At 49.2% G+C, this 14,788-nt stretch overlaps 2 protein-coding genes across 2 annotated transcripts in view; both read right to left on the bottom strand.

The window, feature by feature from the left end:
• The window catches only part of GAD2 (glutamate decarboxylase 2), a 67,172-nt gene extending 64,061 nt beyond the window's left edge, over positions 1-3,111 (bottom strand). Inside the window, exons 1-4 of the mRNA XM_020911657.2 lie at positions 2,398-3,111; positions 1,649-1,708; positions 1,296-1,445; positions 76-309 (exon numbers count right to left, since the gene is read on the bottom strand). Of these exons, the coding sequence (XP_020767316.1) occupies positions 76-309; positions 1,296-1,445; positions 1,649-1,708; positions 2,398-2,473 (520 nt within the window). The 5' untranslated portion in view covers positions 2,474-3,111. The remainder of the gene's footprint in view (positions 1-75; positions 310-1,295; positions 1,446-1,648; positions 1,709-2,397) is intronic.
• Positions 3,112-5,337: 2,226 nt separating this feature from the next.
• Positions 5,338-14,788, bottom strand: part of MYO3A (myosin IIIA) — a 173,339-nt gene continuing 163,888 nt past the window's right edge. Inside the window, exons 32-34 of the mRNA XM_020911656.2 lie at positions 14,406-14,446; positions 12,710-12,853; positions 5,338-7,809 (exon numbers count right to left, since the gene is read on the bottom strand). Coding sequence (XP_020767315.2) covers positions 7,692-7,809; positions 12,710-12,853; positions 14,406-14,446 — 303 coding nt within the window. The 3' untranslated portion in view covers positions 5,338-7,691. The remainder of the gene's footprint in view (positions 7,810-12,709; positions 12,854-14,405; positions 14,447-14,788) is intronic.

The raw sequence follows: 14,788 nt of genomic DNA, 5'->3' as shown, positions 1-14,788 counted from the left end.
AATAAAACATTTTCATAGAAAAAAATAAAAATCATAAATGAAAAAGGAGCTTTATTATTTCTGATCAGACAATACCTGTTTTAATTGCATATTTTAGAGTTGTTTGGCAATGCATCAAAATTTCCTCCAAATTTTGTGGTTGGTCTGCCAATTCCCAATTATATTCTTGAAGAAGCTCATTAGGGTAATGAAAATCAATCACTTTGGTTGATCTATCAAAACTCTTCACCACATACTGAAGCAAAATGTCCATAACCTCTTGCAGAAATGCCAAAGTGGGCCTTTCTCCATCACACGCTGGTAGCAGATCTAAGAACGGAATAAAAATGCCATGTTTTAATTTTACAATGAAAATATCCAGGCAAGTTCTTCATTTGACACTTTCTCTCTGAACGGAGATTTTATGTAAAAAAAATCTCCTGGGAAAATAGAGCATCTTCTTTAAAGGGGAGGTATTTTTCAAAAATGAAGGATGAAAAAACTATGATTTCTTTCCTAATCCCAAATTATTTCTTGCATTTCAGTTCATAACTAATTTGCTTCCTTTTTCTATCTTTTTTTTTTTTTTTTTTTTTAGAGAATATACCTCCATTCATCTGTTTCGCAGGGGTTCTCGCTAAACGGTATTTCTCAGTAAGTCATCTTAAACGATCACTTCAGGTCAGGAATGTCTGAGGAATGCCTTTGGGTAAATCGGGCAAAATGGTTCATAGGATTTTGGTTATTATTTGGCTTATTATTATCCTGTGCTACCACAGAATCTCTGGCTTATTAACGAAGGCCCGCTGTTTTCAAAGTCAGTGTGTGTGTGCGCGCTCGCGCGCACTCGCACACTGGGTGTGCAAGCACGAGAGTAAAACTGCGCGGTTTCATGTGAATCTTTCTCCTGAAATCACAGCTACAAATTACTCTTGCGATCTGAAGACATACAAAGTCTAACCTATTTTGAACAAGAAACTACATCACACCGTATGCCTCGGGGGCACGGAGAATAGGACCTGAAGCTAGGGTACGCCGGGGCGCCTCGGCCACCCGGAGACCCGAGGGCGGCGCTGGGCGCAGAGCGCCGCGGCCCCGGGGCCCGCCTGGAACCCCGGAGCCCAAAGCCAAGCAGAGGCCCGGTTCCGGGTCCGACCGAGGGGGCAGGCCCAGCGTTTCTCGAGGTCTGCTGGAGATTCTCCTAAGGTCTACTCCTGCCCTCCACCTCGACGTTCCGGCGCCGGGTCACTCCTAGCCACGGTGGACGAGACAGGGCGAGGGGCAAAAGCTCCCATGACCCCGCGAGGCGCCCTTACCTGTTGCGTGTAGAAATGCATAGTTGACCTCCGCTTTGGGGCAGCTGCAGGGCTTCTGGTTGCAGGCGCAGGCGGCCTTGCGGGAGGTGCCCCGCGGGGGCTGGCTCCCGCCGCTCTCCGCCGGCTTCTCGGCGTCTCCATAGAGCAGGGCTGGGCAAGGACAAGGAGCGCGGACCTCGGTCAGCCGCCCGCCGACCGGCTCCCAGCCCCCACCCCCCATCCCCGGTCCCTAAATCAAGAATATCCGACCCCTGACGGGATGCTGAGGTGTGAGGGTGGCTTTGACCTCCTCGGGCTCCGCGGTGCCTGACCATGTCCGCCTCCCTCCCCCGGGCGCCCGCGCAGGCACTCACCGCACAGTTTGTTTCCGATGCCGCCGGTGAACTTCTGGGCCACCTGACACCAGGCCCTGGCTGCAAGGAAAGACAGGTGGGAGGACAGCGAGGCAGAAAGAAAACGGCAGACACACGTGTGAAACGTCGTTCTTTGTGAACGACCTCAATAAACCCGGGCTCCGGGAAGGGCTGCCTTCCTGGCGCCGGCACAGCGAGCAGGTGCCAGAGGTGGCGGGAGCCTGGCGACCCGGCCCGACCCTTGGCTGTTTCCTCAGAAGTGGCCCACACTGTGGCCCTTTGCACTTGCCTTTCAGGCACCACTAGGTTAGGGTAAAGTCTCCTTCCTGCCTCGCTTGGGCGAGTTTTCCTCGACACCCGAGGCCGTCCATTTCCTCGCAGTCTCTCCTTTCAGATCAACAATTCTCTCCCCTTTCCAATTTTCCTTTTCCCCACCACCTCTCTCTCTCCAGACACTAAGACGGTGGCAGACTCCCAGGCCCAGGAATTCGGTATCGAGGCGACACCGCCGTGTTTAGAGGTTCTCCCAGAGTTCAGCGGAAAGGACCAGAGGGTCCCTGGGCATCTTCCCAGGGGCATAAGAGCCTGTGGGGTTTAGTCTGTTGGGTCATCAAGGACCCACCCCGAGGGCAGGGCTAAGCGTCCGAAGTTTCCTGTTGCAGGTTGGAAAGCCTCCTTCAATTTTCCCCAGCCCCGCAAATCCCAGTCCGCCCGCAAAGCTCTCCACCTGCAGGTCCCGTTTCTCCTACCTGTGCCGGGGTTCTCGGGATCCCCCGAGCCATCTTCAGATCCGAAGGACCAAAAGCCGGAGCCGGGAGATGCCATCGGCGCTGCGATATTGGAGCAAGACGCCTCCGAGTGCAAACTGCCGGCGAGCTGCCCTCCGCTCCGCCCTGCGCGCGCGCGTGCGTGCGTTTGTGTGTGTGTTTGTGTGTGTGGCGGTAGGAGGAACACCGCGCGGGGTCTGGCGCGGCCGCACGACAGAGGGTGGGTGTCACACGGGGGCAGGAAACGTGCGTGTCCGTGTGCACGCGTGTGTGTTGGGATTAGAGTTTAGAGAAGTGGCAAAGCTCTGAAAGCTTCGGGGGGTGAATAGAGGAGAGGATTGAAGGGCCCTCACTGCCGGGAGATGGGAAAGCGCCCGAGAGCTCGAGAGATTTTGAAGGAGAGGGAGCCCAGCCGGGATAGACGAGGGGGCAGCGGAGGGAAAAACTGGAGGGAGGGAGCTGAATCATGAGAGTGCGAGGCAGACAGTGCGCCCGAGCAGGAGTCAGCGAGAGCGGGTGGGAGGTGAGCCGGCGACCCCTGGGCAGCGTGCGGCTGGAGGATGCTGACGACCCCAGGGGCGCTGTCCAGAGTGCTAACGCGGCGGACTGCGCGCCGGCATCAGCGCGGGTAGACCACGGAGACCTTGGCGAGGCGGGAAAGGTGGCGGAGACAGTCTTTTATTTGCAACGATTGGTGTATTGTTTGAGGGCTGGTTCCGGCTGCGGAGAAGGCGGCGCTATGCCCGCGCCACCTTCCTGCGAGAGAGAGCTGAGGTCGCTGTGATTCCCCCCACCCCCACCCCCCACCCGGAGTCCCAGCGGCTGGGGGAATCTGGAGCGGTTCGCAAGCCTGGGAAGGGGACTGTAGGGAAGGGCACCTAGGCACCGATGGGCTTAGTCCTGCTCCTTAGTAGAGCCTAACTCTTGCCCACTGAGCCGCATAGTCTCCCAAAGGTGGGGGCTGGGAACCATTCCTGCGCTTCAGAGCGCTTGGTCGCCGAGCCCACTGTTCAAGTTCTGACTGACGGCTTGGGAGAAAGACTGCTGATTGAGGCAATTAAAATTCATGCTGGAATCTATCACCAAGAACCTCAGGCTGGGCAGAGAAATAATACGAATGGAAACTTCTTGGAAGGAGGCAAGGAAGAACAACTAGAGCCAGCAGGATTGACGGCTGATGGCTGATGGGGGATGCGGTCGGGTCATTCGGTGACCTTGACCGGCGAAGGAGTGGAAGGGTCGCTGCTTACACGTCAGGGGAATCGTTGTGTGCGTGAGAAGCCTGCACAGGGTTTCCAATAAATCTGAGCCTTCCAAAAGCGGAAAGAAAGCATGACCTCCCTGGGTCCTGGTTTTATCGAGCCTCAAATCAATGACCACCTCTTCCCCTAAGGGAATCATCGCGATGGCGTGAGGTGGGGCGGGGCCAGACGGGAGAGTCACAATTTCTGGTACTTGGTGGGAAGGGGTTTCTCTTTTCCCGGGAAAGAATCTGCCTGAATACAGGAGACACAGGAGTCGTGGCTTCGATCCCCGGGTCCAGGAGATCCGCTGGAGCAGGGCAGGGCAATCCACTCCAGTACTCTTGCCTGGAGAATCCCGTAGACAGAGGAGCCTGGTGGGCTACAGTCCATAGGGTTTCAAAGAGTCAGACACGACTGAAGCAGCTTGGCACGTGTGGACGAGATCATAATCTCTCCGCTCTTACATTTTCCGTTCTCAACAAGCAATTAAACAAAGGTTGGGGGGGGGGGGTGCCTTGAGAATGTAAGGCCTGTTGATTTCGCTCTGCATTCCCTTGGCAGCAGAAATCAGTGTCAAGTACACCCTGCAGCTCCCAGGAGCGGGGAGAGAGGATGAGGATGACTCCCCTGCGTGCTGCTCCCCTGGGGCAGGTGCTTTTCATTTCCACTGTATGCACAGTCCATTCTTTCTCTGATCGCTGAACCAAGTTACCAAAACCGCTGCTAAAGCAGAGAACAGTGGATCCTTAGACTACCATCCCTTGGCCCTGGCTTAGGAAGGATGTCACAGGACCCAGGGTGGCCAAGTGCAAGCCCAAATCCTGTGCCCCAAGGCACGCGGTGGCCTGGTCAGTTCTCTTCACAAAGCTGTCTTCTTCGCATGAGCCTGGAGGAGCCACAGGATCGGCACCGTGGCGGCCAGATCCGAGCCTGGGAGTGGGTGCGGGGGTGCTGGCCGGTTGGGCTTTTGCTCAGCTCAGAGCCTGCTGTGCCGAGAAGCCTGCACCAGGTTGTGGCCACCAGGTTGACAGGAACACAGGCCGGCATCCACCCTCTTTCCCAAGCTCCCAGCTCCCAGCGCCAATGGATCCACGTGACAACTCCAGGGGTGTAAAGACTTCGTGGGTTGGCCATTGGCGCCGCTGGCAGGTGGCTCTGCAGCTCCTGCTCCTCAGCGAAGAGAGAAGCTGGAGACGAGACCCATTCTTTGCTTAAATCCACTCCAAATCCTGCACGTTTCACTTCAAGTCAGCAGGCTGGAGTTGCAGAATTTTTCTACAATGGATGAATGGTCGAAAACAAAAATATTCTTTAAAATAAATGTTTTAAATGCACACAAAGCCTCGAAGAAGGGAACGGATTAAAATACAAGAAAGGTAGAAATCACAACACCGAATTTAATAGATTTTTTTTAAAAAGCAATGACTTAACCTTCTTCTCTTTAGATAAACTGCATTAAATCAGAAACTCCAGAGTGTTTTTAATCTAATGGTGATATTTACATTTTTTTATCTAACACACCCACTTCAGATGCACACAGTATCTGATTTGTCTTTCCTTAATGCCCGCCCTCCTTAGACAGGCAATTTGCTTTATAAAGACTTTCATTTCAAAAAAGAGCCCGCTCCCCCCCCCCCCCATTTGGGCTTGGGTTGGAGATAACAAAAGAGCTCCGGGAGGTAATAATTACAGTCATTAGTTCACAAAGGAGGCAGCCACCGGATGGGGAAGGGAGGCGGGCCAGCGCTGGGGAAGAGATTTCGAAGGCCCTCCCTCGAAGAAGGGAAGAGACTCACGCTCCTAGGGCCGCCGGCTAGGGTTGGTTTCCTTGGTTGACCTATTTCTTGTCAGTGGTTTACCCAGAGATTGCCTTGCAGGCCTGCCAAAGAAGAGTGTCTGGTATGAATTTTCCCTTAAGTGTCAGAGGACAAAGAAGAGATGGAAAGAGCGAAGGGAAAGGAGAGAAAATGAAGAATTCAAAAGAAGAAAGGAAAACAAAAACATTGCAACCTTTCATCACGTGTTTGCTGCTCTCTGCTCTAGTCCCCTTCAAAAGGGGGGTGGTGTGGACTTTAGGGAGGGGTCCAATTGCCTCTCTCTCCAGCAACAGGCCAGGCTGCCAGGGCTCTGGTCTGTTGGGCCACTCTGGAAGCTTCCACTGAAGAGGACTGGCAAAGAAGCAGAGCTGCTTTTGTCCTCCTAAGGCCTCCTGGTTGTGGGTGGACAGGTGAGTAGCGGCGGAGGGGGCCGGGACACCTTGGGTTAGAGATGCCCCTCCATCTCCTCCCTGACAGTGCCCTGCAAGGGCTGGTCTCTTCTGGGTGCCTGGATCAGGCCCAGCCCATACCCCAACCACAGCCCTGCTGTCGGTCCACACCCCAAAGGTGGCTCCTCCTTCCGGGTCCCAACCTCCATGGAGACATAGGCAGCAACTCAGGTTAAGAAGCAAGGCCTGAGTGCACTTGGCCTTGGAGCTCAGCCCTGCATCAGTGGGAGGCTTCCCCTTGCAAGGGGGCCCTTTGTAAAAAGAAGAGGTTGTTGGCATCATCACTGGGGACCTTTCAGTGCCAGCTGCTTGGGTTGGAGAGAACCTTACCACCCATTGGAGAGCACCGCAATACACGCTGTTAGCCAGCTGCACATGTGCTCTCACTCCCTCCTTGAATACTTTCCCCAAGACCCCCGGCCCAGGGCAGGAGCTGGAGTGCAGGAGCTGGGGACTCTGGCAAAAGAGATATAACCCTTCCAGCCAACTCGGTCGTCCAGGAAACCACTGCACCTTCTTCCCTCTCCTGTTCCAGGCTGCGCAGACTCTGAGGGCATCACATCCACAGAAGAGCTTAACCTGAGTTTTTAAATAAAATGCAGTCAACTGAGGAAGGCAAACGAGTTGCCTACCCACCACCATCCCTTCCATCTTAAATACACCAAAACTCAGAGCCCAAAGACAGCCCCACACCTGAAGACTAGGAGAACCTTCAAAATCGGACCGCTCAGCTCAGTGGTGGGACCAGAATTTTTATTGTTGTTCATTTGCTCGCTCAGTAGTGTTTGACTCTTTGCGACCCCCATGGACTGCAGCACCCCAGGCTTCTCTGTCCTTCACCATCTCCCGGAGTTTGCTCAAACTCATGTCCATTGAGTCGGTGATGCCATCCACCCATCTCCTCTTCTGTAAGGAAGCCACCTTGGATGGGAAGACTTTGAGTGTGTGAGAGGGTGGGGCTCTATGTGTGTGGGCGCTGTGTGCTGCAGGATTTGGAGTCTTGTTTAGAGCTCACGTTTGTGTCTAAAGTACGGGCGCTTTTTAAGTTAGAGGTATGTTCGTTTGGGATGGGGGTAGGGAGCGATGTTATTCGTTTATGTTAGACAGAAGGCACCGTCTCCCCTCTCTGGGCCGTGGCACCTTAAGAGCTGGGCAGCGGGAACCTGGGCCCTAAGGGGAATCCGGTGGAGCACATCCTTTCCAAGGCATTTTCTTTATTTGATAGCCTTAAAGACCAAAGCAAGGGAAAGCGCGAGTTTGGGATGAAGTTCATCTTCAAAGTCGGCCCCGCCCCCCAATCCCCGGTGCTTTGTTCGCTTCTCACGGACTCAACCCCTCAGCGAGGATCCTGCGGGCCTGGCAAAGCCGTTTCCAAGAAAGAGGAAATCTTTGAAGTCACTCAGAAGGAGAGATGAGGGGTCTGCGAGAGCTCAGGCGCAGTCGTGTCCACAGGAGGTGTCGCAGAAATGAACAAAGAGACACTGGGGGCCGGGGCCAGGGACGCCCAGCCCGGCGGGCGGGCTGGTGGGAGAGGAGGACGCGGGAGCGCGGAGACGCCGCGTCTGAAGGGCTCTCAGTTCTCTGCCCTCCGAGCACCAGCGGCTGGCCCGGGAACTCGAGGGCCAGCACAGCGGGCAACCCCTGCGAAGATCAGATCCGCAGCCCTAGTGCCTGATGGCGCAGAGCCCGAGGGTCCTCCGCTTTGGCCCCGGCAAGCCCCATAGTCTCGGGCACATCCCGACGGCGCTGACCGCGGAGCAGCCGGGCTACACCTGCTGAACGAGGCGCCGGCGCTGGGAGGTTTTGCGCAGGAGCCTCCTGTAGTCGTAGGGGTTGGCGGCGGGCCCGTTCTCCTCCTCCACGCCGTCCTCCGCCGCCCAGCACCTGCGAGCAAGACCCGGGACCCAGCGTCAGCGGCGCGACCGCGCGCCGCGCTTCCCCGCCTACCCCGAGGCAGGCGGGTCCTTCTCCCACACCTCCCACCTTCAGAGGGCGTTTAAGAACCGCACGTTCAAAACAGCAAGGCAGTGACCAAACCGATTTGCTGTATTTCCTCAGCAGGTTTGCAAAACTCCTGAGGAAGGAGCAGATGGGTTGGTGGAACCTGGTGAAGCCTAGTTGTCTGAATGACAGCCAAGTAAAACATCAGAAGGTGTAGTTCAGAAAGGTGAGCTTGGTTTGGCTTGAAATAATTCACAACCAATAAATACTTCAGTACCTTCTTCTTAAACAGGAAACGCAAGCTGCCTCTATAGACAATCATTTTGCAAACACTCAGTTCTTTCTTTTAAACGAAGCGCGTTAGTCACTCAGGCGTGTCCGACTCTTTGCGACCCACGGACTGTAGCCCCACCCCCACCCCCAGGCTCCTCTGTCCATGGAATTCTCCAGGCAAGAATACTGGAGTGGGTTGCCATTCCCTTCTCCATGGGATCTTCCCAACCCAGGGATCGAACCGGGGTTTTCTGCATCGCAGGCAGATTCTTTACTGGCTGAGCCACCTAAATGCTCCCCCCCAAATTGGACCAATCACTCTGTTAGCTTTTGCAATGTTTCAACATCTTCAGTGAGGCTGTTGGGCCACCTTCCTGAAGCCACTGCTGGGAAACCCTGCCAACAATTACCTTTGGGTTCTGCAGCTTGCCTGGGGAGAGCAGGGAGCTTCCTAAAATGCAGCGTTTTTCATCGATTCATTTATTCATGGAGCACCTACTCCATGTAGGTGTAGGTGTACATAAGTCCCTACTCTCCCAGGGTTTACCGTCTGGAAGGCGAGAGGACCATGGACAGTTCCAGTACTCCAGGTGGTGAGAGTTGCTCTACAAAGAAGAGCCAGGCGGATGGGTGTATGTGTGTGTGTCTAAGCAATTTCATAGAGAGTGATCAGGAAAGGACTCTCTGATGAGGTGACATCTGATGGGAGACCTGAAGAAGGGGAGGAGGGAGCCAGGCAGATCTCGCAGGGAAGGGCAGCCATTCCAGGATGACAGGAGATCCCCATTATAGTCCTAAGATGACAGTGCGTGTATTGTGCTCATGGCACAGCAAGGAGGCTATTACGGCTGGAGTGGAGCAAGTAATGGGGAGAACAGCAAGGGATGAGAGTGGAGGGAGGAGGGGACAGTGTGACAGGCAACGTGGAGATTTGAGACCATGGCAGGGCCTTGAACAAGAGAGACACTGGAGGTTTTGGAGTAGCAGGGTGATTCAGTGGAAGTAAAGAGGCCTGTGAAAAGACTGGGCAATAGTCTAAGCAAGCCTGAGGAGCTGAGAACTGGTCAGATTTTGGTCATCTTGGTAGGTCGATCTGGAAGAGTCAACTGAATGGATATGGGGTGTAAAAGGAAGGAATTAAGCATGTCTCCAAGGTTTTTACCTAAGACAACAAGAAAAATGAGGTTGCCATTTAATGAGATGGGGAAGGTTGCTGAAGGAGTATATTTGGGGGCAGGGGGGGATAAAAGATTTTGGTTTCAATTGTGCTAAGTTTGGGATACTAGATATTCAAGAGGAGATACTGAATAGGCAGTTGGATATATAAGCCCTGATCTCAGGTAAGGGTATTCTCAGTTTTAGAGTTTTAGGTAAATAGAGGATATTTAAGATCATGAGAGTATACCTTGATAATACAAAGGATGAGACTCTCCAGTGTTGAGAGGTCAGGCAAATGAAAAGAAATCAGCCAAAGGGAATGAGAAGGAGCAGCCAGTGAGAGAGGAGGCAAACCAAGAGAAGTACTTATTGTCCTGGAAGACAGTGAAGAAAATGTTTGAAGAAAGAACATCACATGCTACTTATAAGGGTGAGATAAGGATAGAGAATCATCTCCAGATAGGATGATCTTGGCAGGGACAGTTTCCACTGAGTGATGGGAATGGAAACCTGAGTGTGGTGGCCCCAGAAAGGATGGGAAGAGCGGACCTGGAGGAGGCAGGATCACACTTTTCTATTACTCTTCTGCTATAATGAAGACCAGGAACACGGGCGCTCTGCAAAGTCAAGGTGGACCTGCAGATTGAGTCAAGGGTGCTTCTTATGATGCATCCAATTACATCAAGTTCACAGACTCTCAGAAATGATTCCATAAAGGGAACAGACATTCAAGATGTAGAAGAGAGAGGGGACAGTTGCAGGACAATGTTCTGGTGAACACGGAAGGACTAGGATTCAGTGCACAAACAGAAGGTTTGGTCTTAGCCAGGAGGACAGACATGCGTCTAGCTAATCACTGGCTACCTGCCACCTGCTTCCATTCATTCAAATTCACAAGACACTCGACTCTTCATTGCTGTTGTCCCTGATACGCAGACCTGCTCATACCTTCCTGGTATACTAATGCTAATATTTGGGGTGTATGTGTTCAAAATATATATAAATAGATGTAATAAATTATCAGAATAATGTAACAATATTTACATATAAATATGCACTATATATTGCTATATATTGGAGAAGGAAATGGCATCCCATTCCAGTACTGCCTGAAGAATTTGATGGACAGGGTGGCCTGGTGAGCTGCAGTCCATGGGGTCACAAAGAATTGGACATGACTGAGTAACTAACACACACACATATTTCTATACAGTATAAATATATAAAAAGATGTAATATATTTGTTTATAAAATAATAATTTAAGATGTATAAGATATATAAAATATTCCAACAGATAGTTTGGCCTGAAGCTTCTCTAACTGTCCCAAAGATCCTTCAGAGCTGTTTTTCTGTTCTGTGTTTTATTTTAAAGCCAAGATCCTATCAAGGTTGATCTACTGCACTTGGTGGCTTATCCCTTTAATCTTCCTTAGTTTAGAAATATACCACCTTGGAGTTGCCTGTCAGCATGGTTAGATCAGTATACTTTCTCTCTACAGCCCAGCTCCTCAGATATGGACATAAGGGTCTTCTATCTGTATCTTATGCACCCCTGCATTCATTGTATCTCTCCTTCCTCTAGCACCCAGCGTGGGTGCCTAGTCATCAATTCTAAACGCACAAAGGCCTGTGCTCAAATTTTACTTCCATTACTTATTATCTAGGTGACTATATGCAGTATGAAACTTTGCAGACTTAGCCTCCTCATCTATAAAAAAGGAAGGTGAGAGTAATGCCCCCACCCCCGCCCCAGCTCCTGGGAAGAGTAAATGAGATCCGAGCAAAGACAATAAGGTAAGAGCACAACTGAACACTCCACTGATGCGAGCTTCCAGCTTCTCGTCTAGTGAATGCTGACTTCACATCCTTAGATGCCACTGGAATGTCAGGATAGAACACGTTCACAGCAGATGTGTGTCTGCTGCTGGGGGAGGGGAGAACACACTGGAGCGGAGGCAGACTGGCCTGTCAAAATGGGGAGCAGCTAAATCAGTGAGAAGCCAACTGAGCTGGGATCGAAAGCTCTTGGATTTTAGTTCACGCACTCAATGTGGGACTTCGGGCACGTCCTTTAATCTCTTGGGCACTTGGTGTTCTCCTGTATAGAGTTCTGTGGTTGGACCAGAGCATCTCTAAGCCCCAACCTGTTAACAGTTCTCGGCTCTGAGATGGAGGAATACATCTTTTGGAGACAAGGGGCAGAAATCATAGTTCAGGTTGGTTCTGGACATGCAAATAAAGAGAATGGCGGCCACCATTTATGGAACAATTTGCCGGCACCATGTCTGGCATTAATCACATCCACATTCATCATTTCACCTCTCCAACAACAGGGAGAGGCAATTAGTAAATCCTTTTGCAGATGTGGAAACGGAAGCTTAGAGAGGCTCAGTAACAAGAGCAAGGTTACTCAGTAACTAAGTAGCAGAATCAGGACCCAAATCTAAGACTCTAAAGCCTCTTCTCTTAACCACACATCACACTGTCAAAGAGGTGGGTGAGGCATGTGAGTGCCCTGGGCCAAAGGATGTTCACTTAGAATGTTGGAAAAACAGCTTTATATTGCCTGGTGTTGCTCCCATTTTTCATATACCACATGTCCATCTTGTTACATGCCCTCAATTTCAAAACTTTACCAGGAATGTTTTGGGGAAAGAAAAAAAGATTCCCCAAATTATAAGTAAGCTACAAATGGTTTGAGTGAAATATCAAAGCTGGTGGCAAAGTGAAAATCATATCTAAAATACACATTTCTATATGAAACTTTCTCCCAAATATTTTTTTTTTTTTTTGGGTCTGACATCATTGATTCTGAGAAATTATATAGCACCATCAAGAAACCCATAAGTTAATAAAATCACGTTGGTTAGAGCTTAAACACAGGTTGTGGCTACTACTGAAGACAGGTATTGCTTACAGTTAGTATGACCATATCACTTGTCATCCAAACTGAGGTATTTTAAAAGGAGATTCTATTGATGATCGGAGAAGGCAATGGCAACCCACTCCAATACTCTTGCCTGGAGAATCCCAGGGACGGCGGAGCCTGGTGGGCTGCCGTCTATGGGGTCGCACAGAGTCAGACACGACTGAAGTGACTTAGCAGCAGCAGCATTGATGATTACACCAAGAAAACAAGTACACACTGAGACTGTGCTAGAAAAACTGGGATATCTGATTACCTACCATAATCCTTGATTTTACTTTTAAACAACATATCAATCACAAGATGCAATATTCAGTAAGAACACTTTGTCATTAAGCTAGCGAGCTTAATCGCTTCAGTCATATTCAACTCTTTGTGACCGCATGAACGGTAGCCTGATTAGCCCATACATAAATGAAAGTGCTCTAGAAATGGAATGGTGAGTATAGCATTGAAAATGCCGTACTTTAACATATACTTATTACCTGTCATCAGCTTTGAAACATCGGTTCTGGAGTTCTTGCTGTTGTCTTCGTTCTCTTAAACTAGGGTCGTGGTCCTTTGGTCCAGGATGACTGGGCAAAAACTCCTTATAATAGAAATCCTCCAGATCTAATAATTTCCCCTGACTGCAAATGACCAAACACACCATAGTATCAGGCTGTCTACTCACCAAAACATACGAGATACTTGGCTTCTTCATATAAAGTATTAACATTCACAGTAATCAAGTCACACATGCATGCTAATAGGAATGAGAGAAGTCTTGAGATGTGCAAAAAATAGTACATACCATAAGTTAAATTAAAAAGAAAAACCACTCACCTCTTACCTTTAAGAGAGTATTTAGCTGCTGAAAATGCTTTTCCAACTTCTACTACATCCAACTTGGCACAAAACTAGCAGCTACTAGAGAGTTGGTGATTATAAATACTCATTTGGCCAGGGCTCACAACTGACCCTTGGGCCACTATAAGGAAAGTTGACCTCTATGTCCCAGCACAACCATTTCCCAAATTTATCCATCAGCCCATGGATGCACACAGGGCGTCATGATCTCACCTCACTTCCTTCACAGGCAACCTCTGTCCTTCCCTATCCCCTGGTCTTTGGGGTATTAATTTCTGTACTAGATTTTCATTCGTGCGCAAGAAACACATGCAGGGTGTGTCCTCAACCACTTTCATTTGTGGATCTACTCAAGCTATGCTTCTGGTTCCTGTGGTGTTCTGTAATCTGATGGGACTTCATCCGAGGCCAAGAGGTAAAGGTCTGGAAAACTACTAGGTATTACAGTCCTTTGGGGAAAAGCTCTTTTCAAGTTAAGATAACCAATTTGTAAACACATTTTCAGAATGCCACCGATTCATAAACAGGGAACTCTGTGTCCACTCATGCTTCTCAGAAGAACTCTCAATTGTTTTGAGCACTGTCTGGAAATTAGTTGATTGAAATAGTGGGATGATATTAAAAGCATGGACTGAAATGTTACAGGGAAAGGGAAATAGTTTGAATTGAAGTGGGCCACACACGTAGGTGTCAGAAACCTCATCTTCCTGACAAATTCATAGCCATTATATTAATAAAATGTAAGATTTAGCTCGTGTTGAAGAACAAAGAAGTACAAAGGAGTTTGGGGAAAGAAAGCTCATGAACATGAGCATGTTCAAATAGCTCAATCAAAACCATATTAATGGGACAAGAAAGGACAATTCTGTACTGGATGGCACAATTTATTCAAAACTGTCTGAGTTCTCAGTATATATACCATGCACTGCGTTTCTGCTTGTATCTGAGTCTTTGCGACCCCACGCACTGTAGTCCGCCAGGCTCCTCTGTCCCTGGGACTTCCCAAGCAAGAATACTGGAGTGGGTTGCCATTCCCTTCTCCGGGGGGGGGGGGGGGGGTCTTTCCCAACCCAGGGATCAAATCTGTGCCTCTTGGATTGGCAGTTGGATTCTTTACCACTGAGCCACCTACTGCTCTGGGTTTAGCTCAATGTATATTTTCAATAGGCAAGATCTTATAGATTATATATAAACTCCATATTTAAAAATTTATTGACAGCACACCACTTTCCAAATCTATGCATATAAAACAGGTGGCCTTTAAACATAATTTGAATATATAGATTTATATTTTGGTTTGACAAGCTATTAAAACTTAAAAATAATAATTACCTATCTTTCCTTGGTCTTCGTTTTTCTTCTTGGCTTGATTTCTAAAGGGAATATAATAATTAAAAAGAATCTATATAATATTATGATCTTAATATAATTAATGGATATATTACTATAGTATTAATATATAAATTATATTTCACTGGGTTCTAGCTCAATATATTTGAACTTTTATATTTACATGTTGAAAAGAGTATATATGTCTTTTAGGCTAAGGAAACAAATACTGCAAACAAGCTGAAGATATTATAATTGTGGAAACACTAATGCAAGCATCAAGTTGATTGACACCATAAAAATGCAAGATAATAAAAATGCCAATTATTAATAATAATGGTTTGTCAATATGAAGAGTTTTCCCAAGTTATCTTTATAGATGAATC

The sequence above is a fragment of the Odocoileus virginianus genome, chromosome 9 (assembly GCF_023699985.2).
Source record: "Odocoileus virginianus isolate 20LAN1187 ecotype Illinois chromosome 9, Ovbor_1.2, whole genome shotgun sequence".
Lineage (NCBI taxonomy): Eukaryota > Metazoa > Chordata > Mammalia > Artiodactyla > Cervidae > Odocoileus > Odocoileus virginianus.
This window is presented reverse-complemented; position numbering and strand designations above follow the sequence as displayed.